The following is a 20,261-nucleotide window of genomic DNA, read 5'->3' on the forward strand; positions in this document are numbered from 1 at the left end:
GATATTGCTTTTCTCGCTTCTGCCTAAAATATTCATATCCTGTATCAATTGTTGCAGGAGTATTTAAATGCTGTTGAAGTTTGGCTCGTCAGCCTGATGTTAACTTTAGATGTCAGCAAGTGTGCCGTCCTTGTTTTTCCAGCGTCATCCCCTCTTTACATTTCTTTGTCGTATCATTCTATCCTAATCCCGCAAGTTGATTCAGTTAAATATTTGGGTATACTATATGACCCGCAGTTATTTGGGTATACTATATGACGCTCAGATATTAAAAGCATCGTGCTTAAAGGTGAGCGTGCCCTTGACCGGTTGGTTAGGGTCAGCAACAAAAAATTTGGTATGCGTCGCGACACTTTGCTCTTTCTTTATAAGGCCTATGTGCGGCCAATACTTGAATTCGGCTCTGTTCTCTTTTCTTGGTGCCCAATGTACAAGCTTGAACCCCTGTTTGTTATGGAACGCCGTGCTCTGCGCCTTTGCTTAGGTCTGCCTAAATCAGTGGCGAATGCTGTGCTGTACTTGGAGGCGCGGATACCTGATCTTAATTCGAGGTTTCAGCTTCTTACTGTGCGGGCGTTTTTAAGGTCTTTGGAGCGTGTTCCTGGATTGGCTAACACCATTTTCACAACGAACCCATCTCTATTCTTTTGCACTTCTTGGCCTAGGTACAAGCTTCCTCAGGTTGTGTTCACTAATTCCCTGCTGTCAAAAATTTCCGTATCAATAAATTCTGTAGTACCAGTTATCCCCCGCCGCGCTGACACTGGTCTCCTTTGATGACACCCTCCCAGGGAATGCGAAAGATCTGCCTCCCAGTGTATTAAAAGGGCTTATTGAGGAGCATCTGGATAATTTTCCTGACCATATTGCCGTTTTTACAGACGCCTCCCAGCAAAATGAAAAGGCAGCCATTGACACTTACTCAATGGCTCTTGATTGGAGTTATTCATTTCGGGCCCCTGACTATACCCCTATTTTTGTCGCCTAGTTTCTGGCCATTGAGTTGACCTTAATCAGGATTCCCTGCAATATCTCTCAGGTTATTATACTTTCAGATAGCCTTTCCGTCTTGACAGCGCTCGAAAAATCGAGGGATACTCCCATGAGCCATTCCCTTCTGTTTTTTCTTCCACCACATATTACAGAAGTTCGTTTTCACTGGGTCCCTGGGCACTGTGGCATTGTTTATAATGAGAGGGCTGATTTTTTAGCTAAGTCCGCCCTTGGGGGACCTATTGTCCCGTTCGTCCCCAATACTGTCTTCTTGACTGCAGCACGCTTCCAACGGTTCCAGCGCCTTCACTACTTGAGCCACGAGCCTCTCCTTGCGGTAGCGGATTTTCACCACCTGGCATTCCCTTGGAGTGTGTGGATGTGCAGTTAGAGGAAATATGAGGTGTCCATGACCCTCTTGCGTTGCAGTATACCGCGACTAAATCTCTATTTATGTCGATCAGGGTTATCGCTGGCCAACCTTTGTGAGTCTTGTGGAGAAATAGAGTCAATAGATCACTTTTTCCTCTTTTGCCGGCGGCTCGCTTCACTCCGTAGAACATACTTGGAGATCCCCCTCACTCGACTGGGGCTCCCTCTATCTATTCCGATCCTACTCTCCTTTGGGGCAAGCGCCAAGGGATATGCCTTGAAACCTGTGTGCGATTTTATTCATGGGTATATAATCTCATCAGGTCGATTCTTATGCTAAAATGTGAAATCACAGCTTTTTCATTTCTTTTTTTTTCACCTTTTTTCATCCAAACTTGCGTCTTCACAAAATTATTCAATCACTCCACTCCTTACCCATGTGTGCGTTTGTATCAACAATGTACCCTGGCCAATCCCCAACCGTGGGTACGTGCCATTCCACTGATCTCCACTAGGTGGCTGGATGCCGCATTCCCGCTTTCCGAAGTAGGCGCTAGCCACCGGAAGTTCACTGTCTGCTGTGTATTTCAATGCAAAAAGTGGCGTCTTTCGCCCTTCCGTTCTCAGTTTTTCGCGTTGCTTTTGTGTAACGTCTACTGCAATATCAAAGGAATAAGCAAGCTCAACGCGCGAAATGTGTGCATTATTTGGGGAACCCTGTAATTTCAGAGAAACCAAATAAAACAGACATGCAGGTCTCACCATGCAGCGGCAAAGGGGGTACGTGCATTAAACACTATTTTCTTATCTGTTTCTTGTCTTCCGAGCGTAATTAGGAGAAGTAGCGGAGTGGGATGAGTCTAGGTCATCTTCAAAAGAAATTTTCGTGTAGCAAAGAAAAAAGCAACGGCGCGGAAATCGACACTCGAAGAGCTTCTCGATATACAGCTGCCGCTGTTTCAGTTTCGAGTTTATGGCGGACTATGTCTCTTCTCATCGATGGCAACTGATGTTTATCGCTTTAGTGTGTCATTTACCTTCCCGTGCTTTTAACCAACTATAGCACAGCCACGTACGTTTCATCTACACAGCGAGAGAGAAAAGACTGACAAGAAAGATGAATGCTGCAGCGCATGTGACAAGTGTTGTTAGAAGTCAACTGCACCAAACATCACGAATAAAAGCCCATTCAGGCATAATTTGCTACAGCACGAAACAGTACTTGATATACTCCGTCGAAAAAGCAGTACCATATACCTTTTTGGACGCTCTAATGTGAACCAGCAGAACACCGACGGCACCCCACCAGAATTGTGGTCTCGCCTTGGTTCCGGTTCTGTCTAAACACAATTCGGTAAAATTGTCACTGCAAAGTAGGCTGCCTAATGAAGGTTTCCACCTGCTCTTTCTTAAATTTATCCCCCATTGATGGCATAACTTGGGCTTAGAGCGCGACAGAGCAGAGTTGGCGACGCTAGCGCAACGGGAAGACACAGAGCCAACAGAGCTGAGCAGCTGGACGAGGCTCCGTACGTACTGTGTGTGGCGACGTTCTGTCGTCTGCTAGTGTCGTCCCATAGCGATGCAATGGACCCTTATATTTGAAACGTCTTTCCCGAGGACTTTGCTGCTCTTCTCATGCAGTTGACGGCGCAACAGGTAGGCATTGTCATGAAAAAAGACGAGAATGTCGAAAAGACAAAATGCTTAGTAGAAAACGAAAACTGAAACTGAAAGACCGTGCTGAGGTCCGATTTTGTGCACAGCCAAAGGCTGACTTCCGGGACATGCCGACCAACTTCCGGCGGCTTCACTTTCGGGCGATGGATGGATGGATGGATACGGCTGAACCCTTTACATCGGGCGGTGGCTCAAGCCACCTAGCCATGTCTTGTGAAATTTTACTCCTGTCTTGCTTTTAGCCACCAATCAGATAACCTTCGCTTGGTTACTTCTAACCTCTTAAAATCCACTTTCCCTTCACTATCCCTAAACCCCAATGCCTTGGGTAAGTCAGCCCCGCTGCCTTCCACTGTAGGGTGAAGTCCTTTACAGAAGAGTATCAAGTGTTCAGCCGTTTCCTCCTCCTCTCCGCACGCAATGCACAAAGTGTCCATCTCCTGGTACCTGACTCTATACGTCTTATACCCCTGTCACACGGGCATTTCGAGGGCCCTCGAACCGATAGTCTATCGACTCAAAGGCGATCGAGCGCTGCCACACGGGCAGTTTCAATGGCGATCGAGTCAATAGCCTATCGAGTCAACGGACGCGTTCCATTTCTCGGCGAAGCAGTCTCATAAGACTGCTTCGCCGAAGTCCACATCGATGCAGGCTAACTTGCTGTCTAAAGATGGCGGAGCTGATGTACGCGGATGAGCGAGTCGTGCTCTTGCGGGCGTCGGACTGTACACGGAGTATAGGAAAGGAAAAATGTGAGTCATTCTATTATGTTATTTGGTACGCAAACTAGTGGCTAATTAATCTTCGTGGACGTGCGATTCCTAGAAGTGAATCACGCAGGAGAAAATCGTGCAGTTGAGAGCTTTGCTACAGCAGCGGACGCTGTAGGTCTGTTTACGTGATCCGGCATCTGACGATGCCGGATCTTAATTAGCACCTTTATTTTAGAGAATACTGGTCGCTGTCGTTGGTTTCCTCGACGGGCGTTAAGACGGCTGGCGTGACGGTTAACAAATGTGTTCTTCTGTTGCTGTATTAGTTGCATCAACTCTTTCGCGTGCATTCTTTTTTATCTCTACACTCTCAGAACAAATACACCGGCATGTTGCGAATTGATTTTAGTCTTTGCAGGATTAAAGATCGCTGCTGTATTTAGGTCTCTCGCTGTCTCCGAGTGCCACGTAGGGCAGACAGCAGGTTTAATGTCACGTATGTGTTTTCCTTTTGCAGTGTATATTAGCCGTATCGCATTTCGCGCATATTGATTACAGTCTTTCGTATTCTTTCTTATGTTTACAGGACCGTCTGAACGAGCACGTTCGAGGAGCATGTACATTTGAGCATCAATAATAAAAGAATAATCGCATATCTCTTTGAGTCGTCTTCGGAGAGCGGCCCCGTCTGCTACAAGTAGACTGACCGATGGGCACATCCACCAGTCGGTTTACGCGCAAAGTCATTGCAGAAGAAATGTGTAAACTTGTTGAAAACACGTTTTTAATTATCGTTATTGCTCACTTTGTGAAAAATAGTAGTACAACTGTTCATAAGTTTTAGTTACATTATTATGCCGCGAGGCGGTGTGAGCAGTAGACAAGTTCCAATACATGGACATGTAGACTGCTTCCTAGACGTCACACTAGACGTCTTGTTAGACGTCTAGAGTATTGGAACGCAGCCAACGAAGTAGCGCTAGTAGCGCGAGATTTCGAGGGCCTTCGAGCGCTGCCCAAGGTTGCTAGCGTTGCTCCGAGCTGCGCCAAGCGCACTTTCGTACACGACACATTCACGATGAAAAAACATGAACAAACATTATTCGCATAAACTTTAATGTAAGCAGCCTGTAAAATTATTTTAAAATTATATTAGACTGGTTTTAAGCGCATTAAGCGCATTCATTTTGCGTTGGTCTTTGCGTTGCTTGCGTACTTAACGTTGACAACATGGCGGCACCCTGCCCGCCCGCTTCACAGCGATAACAGCTTCGTCGCTAATCCCTCAAAGCAATATCGTGTTCTAAGCTGTTGTATTCGCCTTCGATTTGCCCATTCTTACTCTCGCATAAAGTTTCAAGAGAAAAATAGCTCTTGTTTTTCAGATATCATGGCGATTTCCCCGGTCTTAAGCCTGACGAAGCAGCGCTCCGACGCAGTTGAACTGGCTTGGTTTTGGCTCGTCTTGTATTAAAGTGGCTACAGGAGTGTATGCATATGTACGTCGCGTACGTGCAACTAAAAGGGTTTTTAACGACTTTCGCGTATGCCTGTATTTCAGCATTTAGTATACATTTATCAACTATTTTTGTTATTTTTGCAAAATCCAAAGTAGCGATTGTGGCGCCACTTATCTGTGGCGTAAGACACGAGAACCATTTCAATGGCCATTGAGATTTGCCGTGTAGCAGCGGCGAGTTCGATGGCGATTGAGAATCTCGAAGACCCTCGACTCGAGGGTGATTGAAACTGGCCGTGTGACAGGGGTATTAGTCCGCAAAACTCCAGTCCGATGCGGCATCTAGCCCCCTAGTGGAGATCAATGTGCCATTCAGCCAGAGGCCATCATCATCATCAGATTGTAGCGCGTAGCGTAGTGAGGGAGGTTGCAAGCCCGGTGGTAAGCTTGGCTTTGTTTTTGGTAATGTGACAAGCGCAGTATTTGTCTCACAAATACCATGTCTGAAGGGCAGCCTTCTGCGTCGATGTCAAGTAAGCGATCAGAGCAGCTGGAGCGCTTGCGTGCCCTTCATATGCGGCGGGTGAGTAATACGCGTCGTAATGCTGCTGCTTGTGTAGTGTTTGCAATCCGCAAACGATGCTGTAATAATTAGCATCGTGCAGTTTTCACGAGTACCTCGCTGCTATACTTCAGAGGAATGCTAACAAGTTGCATTTTGTTTCTTAGAATGAAGCAAGAACGCTTAATCATAAAGAAGTAATTGAAGAAGACAAGAAATCAAAACTGCCAGCTAACTGGGAGAGTAAACAGAAGTGGACACGCTACAAACAGGAAGAAGAAGAGAAGTACGAGGTAGTAGCCTTTTCCACATTTTTCTGATGTCTTGGAGCGGTGAAACTGCGGAAGCGAAAGTTAGACATGTGGCGCTTGGAAGCTCATATGCGTGGTTGTTTTTAGGATGCTGCGAAGCGTGGTGAAGACTACTCGCGAATTAAACTGCTAAACGTCAGTGCCGATGAAGCGGAACGCTTGGATCGTAAGAAGAAAAGGAAAAACCCTGACGTCGGTTTCTCTGGTACGTTTCCTTTCATATTTCGTCAAGTCGATTTTTTTTCGCATGACCTTACCTTACGAACAACGTAATTCAGCGTGCGGCAGGGACGAATAGTAATTTATTCGTAATTTATTACAGATTATGAGGCGGCAACTGTGCGGCAGTACCAGCGTCTTGTAAAGCAGATCAAGCCAGACTTCGAGCAATACGAAAGAAAAAAAGAAGAAATGTGAGTCGTGTTGGTGTTGAGATGGAAGTGATTGATGGCTGCACTGTTTTGAGCCAAAGTACCCAATAGTATTGCACAGTGCTTATGTTTTAGAGCTATAGCTGCGAAAGGGACTTTTGTTAGGGTAAATGGTGTTTATGTCCCAGCATTTCATGACTTCCTGCATTTACCTACTATGTGATAAGAATATTGCTCAGGTATCCTAATGTGTTGACCCAAGAGAGATGGCCATGCGATTCTGGTGGGAGAGTGTGAAGTGTACTACAGCTTTTGGTGCCACTGTCTCACCCCAGGCATGTACAAAATGTTATCTTGTTCTCTTTCAGTCAGAAAACGTATTCACTACATTTTGAGCCCAATGCTTGCGTGCACATAGTTATGATGGCCTAGCAATTTAGTCATGTGGCTAGCAGTTCCTGCATTTGCATTATTTTCGTTACCTTCAAGCACATTACTTCCTTCTCAAGTTTGCGCTAAAGTGCTCCACTGTTAGACGTATCTAGCTGTGCAGTGTGCATTGCATTTACAGTTAGTATGCTACGGTACTTGATCATCGACTTTAAGGAGGAGGGTAGTGGCACATTCAAGGAAGGTGCCTGTTATCTAAACTTTATTCAAGGTGCAAAATCTGATTAGGCTAAAATGTGGTTTATCTAAATTAAAAATGACTTGACTGGTCTCAAAGATAACAAAGATTTTAGTTCAGGATGAACGTTAAATGGCAGGTGGTTGCTCATAGCATAACTGATCACCACTTACATCTTGGGCCAACAGCCTTGTAGGCAGCACTGCTGATGTTGCAGAATTGTGTAGTGTCAAAGGCACTGTATGCAATAATCAGATTTTTCTAAATAAAAAGCAAATTGTGTGAAGACTGCACAAAATCAAGAGCTGTGGTGTCCATTTGAGTGCATCAACCATAACCACCTGCATGGTATCACTGAAGCAACTGATCCTCTACAGTGCCTTTGGTGATGTCCAGGTCTTTGCTCTAAGCAGTCGATGGTTGTGGATATTGATTTTATGTTGAAGAAACCAGCTTTCGTTATCAATTTTGTTGAGAATTTAAAAAATTTTTCTGCTTACTCTGGCAAGCCCATTCATTGCAGTTAAATATAGTGGCACCGCTCATGATGGTCAGGCTCAGCTCGGCTGACTTCCGTATACACTCGACTATGGGCTGCACTTTTTTTTTTTGCTATTTTGGCGAAATGCGGCCTGTACACAAAAGCAGCATTTTTCAGTTCAGTTCTTCAACTACATTCCAAAGAAACTGCTCTACTGTACCATACAGTCTGAAGCTATGTCTGGCACTTATACTCCGTTTCATAGATCAGGTGCAGCGCTGTGAAAGGTACGGAAGTAGTCCGCATGAAAAAATAAAGGGAGCCGTGTTGGAGGCGCTTGTTGCGTCGTCATCAGTAAGAGCGCATTTAATCAAGCTCATGCCAAACATATCACAACAAGGAATGCACTACTATTTGATTGTGGATGTAGGCAGCACGAACAAGGTTGCTAGCTTCAAAACAGTGTTGCACTTGAGGTATAGCTATGGATACAGGAGTATAGTTATGGATACCTTTAAGGTTCTTCATCGCTATCGCTGGTGCTCAGGCCCGGCTCTTCACCAGTCTTGTAAATAAATTAATATTTGGTTCGATCCATTGCATTCTAAATTAACTTTAAAACTTTGAACAATGTCCGGGCACAGTACGTGCCACCAACCCAAATTACAAGCAGACTAGCTGTAGTGATGCTCTTAACATTCCTGTTGGTATCACTTTGCGGTCAGCCATTGCCATCTTTACTGCATACAGGCATCTGATTTCTGCTTTAAATGGCACAGCTGCACAACGGTGCATGCTGGAAGGTGGTGATGATGATAGTGGTAATAGTAATAATGAGATCATAATAGAAATAGGCAGCTGTCACCTGGAAGCTCCCAGGGGAGTGTGTTGCACAAGGAAATTTATACACACGTGAAACGCAGTTGCTCATTGCAAATACTTTTTTTTTTTTTTTCAAATTATGGGCTGCCATATTGGCAAGAGGACCACACATGATTGGAGCCCTTAGTCGAGTGTATACGGTATTTCGATGCAGTTGCAAAATATGCCACAACAATTTCTGTGATACACATAAACCAAAGGTTTTTTCACTGCTCCAGAATGCAGCTTTTGTTCCAAATGCTCCTTATGATGGCATAGCCCTATTGTCACTGCGTCTCTGATTTGGAATCGGAAAGTCTTGCGTCACACGGGACTCGTTTCTGTATGGTGCAATAATATCTTTGCCTTCTACACTTCACATACTCATATACGGTAGCTTGCATTTAGCTGTGCGATTGTTTAAATTGTTGGCTTGTGTTTGTGCAGTGAGAGAGGCCATTGAAAGAGGTCCAATGATATGTGCTACCAGCCTTTCTTGCAGTACCTCTAGTCGTGTAGGCAATACCTGCTAATGAAAGGCATCAGTCTTACTTGCACTAATGTTTCCCTACTTGGGCAAGATGTCAGATGTGTCTGCTGTCTGTTGGTGGTTGTACTTGTCATTGTTCTTATGATTTGGATATGACTTCCTTCATGCAGTTCAAATCAAATGGCTGTTGTCACAAGAGATTTAGCACAAACGATGCTTTTTTCATATATTTTCATGAAATAGCTAGGTTTCCTGAATTATTCCCATAGTTTAATGAACATACTCTTAACAGTTTAATGCAGTGAGGCAAAAGTTCACAACGTGCAAGTGGATCACTGTGTTCATGTTGCATACCCAAATGCATTGACATCTAAATCTAGTAGTCTCTTGCTGCTAATCAGTAGACCTCTATAGTTACTGTGAATGTGCAAGCAGGAACATGAAACATCTCTTATAATGATGGTTGAGAGAGTTCACGTTCTGTTTCAATAGAAATGTGGGCACAATGAAAGGTACTGCATTGGGACAGAGCGCATACAGCGTGTTTTGTAATTAAATGCGCGCCGTGCAATGTTTCTCTTGGCTAAACTGATGATTTGTTCGAGCTCATATTTCGCACAGAAATGACATTTGGTTGGCAGAAGTGTTTTATACCACATTTGTCGCGGGTACTTGCCTGAATCGATGAGAAGAAGTCGGATGTTCGCATTGCCTGTGGCCACGCCAAAACAGAACAAGCCGCTCTCTCAACAACGGCACCGGTGGCGATTCCGCAAAGGAGAGGAAGGGGAGTGTTTTGTGGGAGGCTTGAGGACACTATGGAAGTCTTCAAAGTTGGTACAGTTTTGGCCAAACTAAGGTTTTTTATGATCATTGATAAAGCAGTTGAAAAAGCATATTCAATCCCCTCCAACAAACGAGATGGTGCCATCGCTGAGAGAGTGGTGTGTTTTGTTTCGTCATCACCGCAGGTGATATAAATATCCAACTTCTGATCGATTCAGGCAAGTACCCCAAACAAATGTGGTATAAAACAGTTCTGCTGACCAAATGCCATTTCTGCGAGAAGTTTGAGCTCGAAAATTTACTGATTTAGCTGAAAGAATTCCACGGCGTGCGTTTAATTGCAGAACAGTCTGCACTCTCCTGTTGTAGCCTCCTTTTATGTCCTCTCACAAACGGGTGCTGTTCTTAACAGAAATCCCTTTTGTGACAGCACTTCAAGCAGCAGTAGCAAAGGCAGTATGAAATTACACCACCAGTGCAAAGCCCATCTGAAGAAAAGAATTCAGTAGGCCGTTTAGAGCTCTTACTATCATTTCTAGACACGTATTTAGGCAGTGGATGGTCTGAGGTAGTGCTGCTCAAATGTGTTGCTCACATCTCATCTTTTAGAGGCTAATCATTTTTGCTGCCGCCAGAAAACTTCTCTGTTTCTGTGTAATCAATGAGCATAACACCACATCATCTTTAGTGCACAGCCTGCATTTCCAGAGCAACAATTACAAATAAATTTTGCAGAACTGGACTCCACAATGTAAAAAATGCAATTGGTATGTACTGTGTCATCAGATTTAATGCTACAACCTCTGAACTACTCGAAAGCAGAGCCAAGTTGAGATGTATTAATTGCAAACTGTGTTTTATTATGTGTTTCATACCAGTCACTTTGACTGCAGTCATTCACTGCAAGCTTGTGCCATGCAGGTTGACCTACACAAACTGTAGATTTACCAAATTGTGCCTACTTTAGAAAAAAAAAGGTTGTTTCATTGTTCTAACAATGGCACCTTTCTTCCAGGGGTGATGCATTGTATCCAACCAGAGACACAATCATCCACGGTCTTCACAAGGACACCAAAGAGGGAATAGACCGTATGGTGGATGACATTGAGAAACAGTGAGCTGTTCTGTCTTATCAATTTGCAAGCATCTGACTTGTGTTTGGCTACCATGCTATTATCCGTCATGAATCTGCACCAACTTGCCTAGCTTTCTTTGCTAATCATCTGACTTATTATAGCTGCTAACAGTGCCATGATGGATCTTTGCAGGATTGATAAGAGGAACAAATACAGCCGACGGCGACGCTTCAATGATGATGAAGACATCGATTACATCAATGAACGTAACATGAAGTTCAACAAGAAGCTGGAGCGCTTTTATGGAAAGTATACTGCAGAAATCAAGCAGAACCTGGAGAGAGGAACTGCTGTATGATATCTCAAGTGTTGCTTTTTTTTTTTTAAAGTTCTTGTACAGGAAATAATAAACTGACAACCTGGATATCCCTTTCATATTTGGCTTTGAAACTGTTGTTGCTGTTGGGCTGCTGTGCCTATAACCATGTAATAAGTGGTTGACGCCAGCTTAGCGCACACACTATATCTATTGCTAAATGTGGGAGGGAATTGCACTTTGATACAGGGTGAAGCACGTTTACTTCGGAGGGTGCAGTATAGCTTAGTACTTGCCTTATTACAAGCCTGCATGAAAGCCACATTCAAGTTCTGCACTGCACCAACCATAGTGGAAATATGGTTTACTGAAATTTAGCTAAATCTGCTACAGCGTACTGAAAGTGGGATGCTGAATATTGTATGAGCTTGAATCGGCTTATTCTAGGCACTCCGAACAGAACAAAATTACTCCGATATACGAACCTGTAGTGCCATCTTGCCTACAGCTACAGGTCTGTTCCATTTCATAGGTAACAACAGTACTGACAGTACAATATTGCATCAATTTATTTGCCACTGGGAACTAAAATGGTCTGCACAAGACCACTTCTGTTTTGTTTGATATATGCAGCTATTCTGAAAAAGGCTCTTAAGAGGTAAACAAAAGAAAACAATGCGCATAACAAATGAAGTGATGCAAGCTTGTGCCATGCAGGTTGACCTACACAAACAGTAGATTTATCAAATTGTGCCGACTTTAGAAAAAAAGAACAAGGTTGTTTCATTGTTCTAACAATGGCACCTTTCTTCCACAATGTAAAAAATGCAATTGGTATGTACTGTGTCATCAGATTTAATGCTACAACCTCTGAACTACTCGAAAGCAGAGCCAAGTTCCACTCGGCCAGATGTAGCTATCGCGTCCCTCCAGGTTTAGCAAGAGTTGTAGTTAAAACCTCTGTATTGAATACTTTTACAAAGCACTGTTTTCCTTCCCAGTGGACTGAACCCCCTCCCCTTTTTTGTATACTACGCTACCTCTTTGACCCTTCAGCGTTGCACCACTTGAGCTCCGTGGCGGTGCCGTTGGTCACCTGGGTTGATCACGTGGTGTGGAGCAGCTGCTGCTGCTGGCGGCGCGGCGCGCACCTGCTGCAACAGCTGTGCACATGCGCCGTGTAAAGTGGAAAGAAAATCAAGAAGGAATGCCCAGCGAAACGGAGCGGCGAAAGACTGACTTTGCAATTCGACTGAGCTAGTTCCACTCGGCCAGATGTATCTATCCAGGTTTAGCAAAACCTGGATAGATAGCTAAACCACAGCCATTTTTTTTTGCCATGCTAAAATTGAGCATTATCCACTTCTGTTTCTTTGAAATTGCATGCAAAACTGTTCAGCAATTCATCTTGTGCATGCAATCCATCTGAGGGCCATTGAGATACATGTGGTTTTTCAGTCAATGCAACCAGCCCAAGCCCCCAAACCTTCTTTTTCCTTCAACCTGGGTTACATACTAGCGATTCCTGCAAATATAATCAAACATTCAGCAAAGTACTAAAACTTGGCTGTGTGTACTTCTACCATTTTGTGCACATAAAAGAAATCAATGAAGCACCTGTGCTATTCGCAGAATGGTTACTATTCCAGCACCCATATCTACCAAATGAAACTTAAGTGGCCTTCAGGTAGTGCAGCCAATAATACCACACGTTCTTGAAAGGATGTCAAGAGTACCCTTTTTAACACGATAGCGTTTAAGGGCCCCCGTGTCACAGAAAAGCTGGCTATGGCATTGTTGCAACACGAAAATCCCGAAGGAAGCAGAGAAATTTAGCCAGATAAATTAGTGCTAGAGCAGTGAAATTGGTCGCAAACATCTTAGAATCATTTAAATATGCTAAGTGACTGCAATGAAAACTAAATTTTGGGAAATTAGGTGGGAATCAACCCAGGACCTTTGGATTGCGAGACAAGCACACTACCTATAGGCCACTAAGGTTTTTTTTTTTCTTTATTGGGTTCAAAGGCATGGGAATACAAGTCAGGTGGCTATTTACACACAAAAAAAAAGCACTCTTAAGTGGCAGCAAACATTCCAATTTTTCAGTTGTGTTAAACTTCGGGAGAGCAATATTATTTCATCATTGCAGTCTCAGTCCATCACATCATGCATTTTTAAAACACCACAAAATATTGATAAAGAGATCTGGTCCTGGGATCGCAATGGCAGAAAGCCACTGCATGCATACCAAGCAGAAATATGGCATCATATGGAATCGTACCACCTTCCACAGGCACAAACCTAATGCCATGCAGTTTGAGTGGAAAATCTTAATGGTGTGCTGCAAGACATCCCAAAAGAACGTTGAATTATTGCAGTGGATAAACACATGCTCAATATTTTCCCCCTTCCTACAAAGAAAAGTGTGTTCCGCAAGGTACATAAATACCCTTTTCATTCAACTTTTTACAGACAGGATTCCTGTATGGAGCTGGAAGAAAACATTTTCGTTGCAGGCGAGAGTCCCACATCCTTCTTATCCTTATTAACACATTTTGTCCGGCTGTGGCTTGAAAAGCCGAACGATACAATGACTGGGAAAACTGCATTCACTAAATTCTTCATATGTTTTCTTCTTTTCGCTACCAACAAATATTCTTGGGGAAAACAACTGACAAGGAAGCGTTGAGAGGCAACCGCCTTGCGGTGGCAACGTGATGCACTGTAACGACCACCTTCAGTAGATGAAACAAAGTCCAGTAGCACATTTTATAGCATGAAAGGCCATGAAAGCTCGTTGGTTGAAGCTGAATAAAGGTGGACCTGTGCTGTGGTCTTTGACTTTGTGTCTCAGACATGTACTGATGTGTACATGAGTAATTATGAGTGTGCTAATTAGGAATTCGAACGTGACCCAATAATGCTATTGTGTTCTACTCTTCAAGGCAAAGCTTCCCCCAAGTTGTTTTTTTCCTGTAAACAACAAAGCAATTTAAATGTGCTAACAGGATTCAACATTTTTGGAATGCATTCTGAAATGTGGTTTAACATCCCAAAACAATGCATGGGCTACAGGGGACACCACAGTGGAGGGCTCAGGATTCATTTAGACTGCCTGGGGTTCTTCTAATGTGCACTTTTTAGTGAGAATTCTAGCGACGCTACAGGTGACAATATCGCACAGACACAAATGCAGAATGAACTAAAAAAATTAGTGCATACAAATGGAAGCAGTGGAACAAAAATTAAAAATACGAGCGAAAAGAATATGTTGAAAATTTTTGCGTGGCTTCTAGTTCCAGTTTACTGCCCCAGTGATACATCTGCATGGAGCCACTTCAAACAGCCTACCTATGCATGCAGTGTTTGCAAGCAATGGTTGCCTGTTCACTATAACTTCTTTCCACGAGTTTATGGAGTTATTGCCATGGTTAAAACTACCATGTGGGCGTCCCTACAACAGCTAGCCATCATATTAGTATTTCACCCATCTGTCAAACGTAGAGCAGAGATTGTATGAAGTAGCAACGCCTTGCTTGTAGTAAATCTCTTTCAGAGGGAAGGGGGTAGATCTCGAAAGGTAAAGGCTACATTTGGCCGCCATGCAGTGGTGAAACTAGCAAACGTGCAATTACTGCGAGTGCAGGTGTTGGCATACGGTGCCCTTGGGCAGTGTTGTATCAAAGCTGTAACACCATCTAACCAGCCAGAGCTGAACTGTAAATATAGATATATTATGCCTGCAAGATCGTGGGATGTGTGCAAACATGCATGGCAAACCTCTGGAGACAACAGCACCAACTGATGCTTTGTTCTTAATGGTGCAGATGTTGACGCGGTGGAAGACAACTTAAAGCGAATCAGTTAAGAGAAATTTGCAATACATTCGGCATTTACCCAACCAATGGGCACTCACTCAGTAATGCAAGGTGCATCAAAGCCATTGCAGAGAACCGCTGTTTACCACAGTACTCTTATGGCACACGATGGGTCAGACAATCAAGTCAACTTTGCAAAAGAGCCAACAGAACACCAAGGTATTACACTCCCTATCTCACGAGTAAAATGTAACCTCCCCCGAATACTTGAGCAACTGCCAAATTTGCAACCAAACCACATGGTATGGGCATATTGAAAGAATCCAACCATAGCTAGCATACAAAACCCTATGCCCAAGCAGCGAGACATTCTATCCAGCTCGGACCCACTGTCAACAACAGCTGGTGGCAAGGGCCAGGACAGCAGAAGCGTCCAATAGAGTCCTAGACGAGGGACTTCAACCACATCCTTTTGTTCTGTCTTGCACAAATGCACGCATACAACATACATAAAATGTCAGTTCATGGCATTTTATGACAGAATTACCATCCATAATGTATTCTGCATCGCCTTTTTTATTTTTATGGGGGTTTAACGTCCCAAAGCACCTCAGGCTATGAGGGACGCCGTAGTGAAGGTCTCCGGAAATTTCAACCATCTGGGCTTCTTTAACGTGCACTGACATCGCACAGTACATGGGCCTCTAGAATTTCGCCTTCATTGAAATTCAACCGCCGCAGCCGGGATCGAACCCGCGTCTTTCGGGTCAGCAGCCGAGCGCCATAACCACTAAGCCACCGACCGCAGCAGCCCTGCATCACCTTTCATCAATATGGGAGCCTGAATATGCAACTTGCAGACTAGTATGTGAAAATGTGCCGAGAAATCTAGCTATTCATGTGAATTAATGTGAAAGGCACAAGGGACAGCCGAGAGTTACAAGACTAGCTGGCTTGTGATCCTGAAGAAATTGCTCATTAGAGTAGATGTTCAGAGGAGCATCCACATTTGTGGGAGATGCATTTTTACTGGCAGGCATGCAGAGACAACAGCACAAAACCAAGGAAATGGCATCCAATGCCGTAAAAATTGATGGCACTTTTCCAATATACATCTATCTGCACTTTTTCAAGGAACACCGAGCAATTTTATTAGAAATGAATTGTTCGACTCTCTGCTACTAAGTTTCCTTTTCTTTAGCAGCAAACAACTCAGCCAACTGCCAAGAAAATTGTATTTAGAAATGGAACATAATTTTCCGACTACTTCATTAGTGCGTAAGCACCAGCCCAATAGGCACCAACCCCGAGCAAAACAGTTCGATGTCTGTTCACAGCTGGCCCAGCATGAGCGCTCCATCCTACGGTACTGGCCACTCATCAGTCTTCTATGTGGAACTAATCTGCTTGTTCTGATCAGAGCAAAATCTGCTCTTGTGTGACCACAGCTGGCCTATCAAGAGAGCTCCATCTCGTAACACTGCCTGCTGTCTTCTACACAGCACAAATCCATGATTTCGCATGGATTTGAATATTGTAAACATTCTCTTCAGTTTCTGAAATGTACATCAATACTGGAAAGAACTATAATTTGGAAGTGTATGGCAGTGTAGCCAGGCCTTGGCAATTTGTATTGTTCACTGCAATCCAACCAGTTGTAGCAATATTATTTTAGGTCTTTTCAAGCTTATAAAAGCTCTGTTTTCAGTGCAAGTACACTCTTCTTAAACGTTTTACCAGAAAAATTAAAATGATAGCACCATATCCGATTTTCATACTTATATATAAAATCACATTTGCGCACAACTTCCAGACACCAATACATGTCACAGTTTATTTCTTTTATTATGAAGAAGGGATAACCTAAATTGTGCTTTAATGATGCTTGCTATGTACAACAATGAAAAACCAAAAATATATTCCCAGCCAGCCACTGCTCAAAATGCATATCGTGTCCTAATATCTTCAAGCTTCTTGGAAACCTATGAAAGAAAGTAAACAAAATGTTTTCACTTTGCACAAGCATAAAACAATGAGCACAAGAAACATACTTCGCTTGGATTCCTGTCCAGTTCTTCTGCAATGCTCTTTTGCTTGGATGGGTCGAGAGAATTGAACTGCTCACAGAGGTCCCCATCAATAACATTCTGCAAAAGATGCACAAACACAAAATGTGCACAAGTTTCACATCAAACAACAAGATCATTTTAGCAGTTAATGTTTACTGATATGCAATGGCAATGACAAGAAAAAACACAATCTCACCTTGACAGGAAAGTAGGAAGAGCGAAATGACAGGTGGTCCCTGCCACACAATGGTGGGTTTTCAGATCGCATATGCATCTCCAAATGTTGGAAGAAATCATGGTCCTACAATGGGAAATAAAGCAACTGCATTACGTTTGACCTCCAACTATAGTGCCGTGACAGCTAAGATGGCCCATAAAACCTTCTTGTTGAAAGTCTCGTTACATTTTGAAAATTATAAGGCACCATCCTATGAAAGCGTTCCTGTAATAAATTTTTATAAGATCCGGCAACAGCAAATGCAAAAAAAAAAAAAACTCAAAAGTCTATGACATATGGCCTAAGGCCCATGTCAAATTCACATTTTCACCAGTAGCCTTGAGGTTGCAGATCACGACTTTGGATCACACATCGCGCTATGCTAAAAAAAACTAACAGTGTGCTGGCAAGTGTGAGGTAAAGCTGCGACACAAAAGGAAATAAATGGAGCAAAAAAAAAAAGGGGGCACAATCCACAGGCACCACACAAATGCAGACACAATAGAAACTAAAGTTAAAATGTTTACTTCCTTATGCTCAAAAATACACATTACCCACACTAAAACTATACACTGTTTCTCAGGGGTTCCCTCTCGCGGTGTTTGTGACCGCTGTTGCCCCCCCCCAAAAAACTGACGCCACGTTTGAGACTAGGCTCGTCACCTGGTTCGCAGCACGACGCCTGGTGGCTTCATGAATTTTAGTATTGGCGACGTGAGGTGTGGTGTGGACATGGTGATAGCATTACTCCAGCCCAAATGCAAGTTAACGTTATCACTAACGAAACATGGGGAAAGGAAAAATTCATGATTTTTCAAGCCGGTTTTTCATAGAAAAGCAAATTTTCTTTCAAGTTCACATATTTTTCAGGCTGTTCAATTATTTGGTCCATTTTTCGGGTCACACGAGGTACAAAAAATCAGCCTGCGACTGCAATCCTGTAGTTGTGCACAACTGAGAAATTTCCCCAGAAAGCACGTCAAACTTGTTGCGCTGGTTACAGAGGATTGATTGTAAGCTAAAGGAGGACAAGCCAATTGTTATCAACAGCACTGCACATGAGCTTAGCACTGCTGCTGGGCGAGGTGCATGCGCTTACGTTTCATAAAGGGCATTTTCGTTTTTTTTTTTGTAAGAAAAGAGTGGAATTGTCTGCCACAAAAATGCTGCAAAATGTAGTTGACCCCGGCCCCTTTGAGATTCCTGGGCTGTATATTGACAGAGCGAGTTGTGTACGCTATACAATTAAGCCCCTTATCCCAGCCACCCCCCCTTTTTTAGACTTTGCACACTTTTTTGCATATTTTGCGCTTGCTTGACATCTGGTTGACAAAAACAGCAGATGTACACAGGCCTTCATGCGCCTATGTCATTACCTAGGCACCCACCGACGCACGCATAGTGGTGCTAGTTGACATCTTGTAGATGAAAAAGCTTTAGTAAGGCACCTACTTTAACTAATCAAGGACAGCTTGCTCTGCTCTCCATCTGCGAGTGCCAACCACCATGAACATCAGTGTAACACGAAGGGCTGCTCAAAGCGATGACTAGCCGTTGGATAAGCTTATTCGCCACAAAAGAAGGGTGGGGGTTGTTCAGCCCCTTTCAGTCTTCTTAAGTAACACAGCTTCAGTAACAGCTTCAGTGTTACTGAAGCTAGCTCAAAATTCTTACAGTGTGGTGACAAGTGATCGAATACATATTGCTCATCTGCTTTACTTAAGCTTAGCAAATATGATTTCCTATTACCTTTAATTCAAATTCACATAAATGCAGCTGCACAAAACATCACATAATGGCTGATGAAATTATAGTCGCCGACCAAATATACAGATGCCTGATTTTTTGAAGTTAATGTATGAACCTTTCCATCAGGCGAGGGGGATGCCGAAACGCCTCCTCTCTGGGCTGTTGCAAACTAGTTCCGCTGCCACTTCCACTGTGCTGACGTCAAGTGCACACAACAGCACAGCGAGCAATGTGGCGAAGGACAGGGAGCCCTTACTGGAAGGGTCTATAAGAATAACGCCATCTGGCGGGCTAGTTGGTTGCGATCCATATGTATCAGCAGCACGAACGAGCACAAACAGCGCTCTGTCCTATCTGCATCTTCTTCCTGTTTGTGTTCGCGCTGCTGATACATATGGGTCTATAAGAGTGCCTGAAATTTAGGATGCACCTCAAGTGATAGCTCAATTTTTGAAACCTCATTTGCACTCGCCGTGGCACTTCCACAAATAGATAAGCCACCAAATATTGTAATAATGGAACCTCATTAATTCAGACTTCAAGAGGGTTCGAAAACTATACCGAAAAAAGCAGAATTCAAGCTGAGAGGGAGCCTCTTAAGCAGCGGGGCTGATATTCTCCATAGGTTCGCACATTGTGCACACGTGGTTGTGAGCTCGTACCGTTCTTGGATGTTGTCCACTGCTTAAACGAATAGTAATCAAAGTTTGCGAAACTCATCTTTGCTGTGTCTTTTCACCACAACCATGTGACAAGGCAGCAGCGAAGCACGTGAGAGGGAATAAGGCTTAACAGAAACAGCGAGCTGAAGAAAATGATGGTACTTCCCAAATTGAGGAGCTCGTACCCATGACAAAACACACCGCATCCCCGGCTGTTCCGTTGCGACACCATCAGGCCTCCTATTATATGCAAACCATCACAGAATGCATACACGCACCACTGGTTTCAAGATTTGCTTTCAGCTCTTAGTCACTAGGCCTAATTACGAAGGCCAATGTCGACAGAGTACTTGCATCAGCCATTTATCGGTTCTTTTTCTGTCTCTATCGCCATCTTCGCCTTTTCATTTCGCACCCTCCGCGTGGCGGGCACAGTGCAATTCATGCAGCGACAGGTTCACTTTCACGTGCGGATTTCGTTCCAGCCTGTGTGTTCGCCTGCTACATGCCAACAGCAGTACAGCCATTTAACCCTGAACTCAATAAAGCGGCCGCCGCTCATTGCCTGTGTACCCAATGCGCGGCGAGTGATGAGAAGCTTTTCAGACAGCACTATTTTTTTGGACATTTTTGCGGTCCCT

The 20,261-nt window shown here is 43.7% G+C and overlaps 2 protein-coding genes across 4 annotated transcripts in view; one reads left to right on the forward strand and one right to left on the reverse strand.

The window, feature by feature from the left end:
* Positions 1-5,585: 5,585 nt before the first annotated feature.
* Positions 5,586-11,221, forward strand: LOC144113720 (pre-mRNA-splicing factor SYF2). The gene is made up of 6 exons (XM_077647001.1): positions 5,586-5,803; positions 5,950-6,075; positions 6,181-6,298; positions 6,416-6,506; positions 10,726-10,824; positions 10,979-11,221. The coding sequence occupies exons 1-6, from the start codon at positions 5,720-5,722 to the stop codon at positions 11,142-11,144; spliced, it is 684 nt and encodes a 227-aa protein (XP_077503127.1). The 5' UTR covers positions 5,586-5,719; the 3' UTR covers positions 11,145-11,221.
* Positions 11,222-16,730: 5,509 nt separating this feature from the next.
* Positions 16,731-20,261, reverse strand: part of Sf3b3 (splicing factor 3b subunit 3) — a 64,110-nt gene continuing 60,579 nt past the window's right edge. For all 3 annotated transcript variants that reach the window (XM_077647002.1, XM_077647003.1, XM_077647004.1), the window contains exons 24-26: positions 17,189-17,293; positions 16,975-17,070; positions 16,731-16,905 (exon numbers count right to left, since the gene is read on the reverse strand). In XM_077647002.1, coding sequence (XP_077503128.1) covers positions 16,861-16,905; positions 16,975-17,070; positions 17,189-17,293 — 246 coding nt within the window. In that variant the 3' untranslated portion in view covers positions 16,731-16,860. The remainder of the gene's footprint in view (positions 16,906-16,974; positions 17,071-17,188; positions 17,294-20,261) is intronic.

Source organism: Amblyomma americanum, chromosome 1 (assembly GCF_052857255.1).
Source record: "Amblyomma americanum isolate KBUSLIRL-KWMA chromosome 1, ASM5285725v1, whole genome shotgun sequence".
Lineage (NCBI taxonomy): Eukaryota > Metazoa > Arthropoda > Arachnida > Ixodida > Ixodidae > Amblyomma > Amblyomma americanum.

What these genes read in the sequence shown, in the direction of transcription:
- LOC144113720 (XM_077647001.1), top strand. Translation starts at nt 5,720, where the DNA reads ATGTCTGAAGGGCAGCCTTCTGCGTCGATGTCAAGTAAGCGATCAGAG. An exon ending in AAGAAGAAGAGAAGTACGAG is followed by an intron (nt 6,076 to 6,180) that starts GTAGTAGCCTTT and finishes GGTTGTTTTTAG; the next exon opens with GATGCTGCGAAGCGTGGTGA. An exon ending in GTGGATGACATTGAGAAACA is followed by an intron (nt 10,825 to 10,978) that starts GTGAGCTGTTCT and finishes GGATCTTTGCAG; the next exon opens with GATTGATAAGAGGAACAAAT.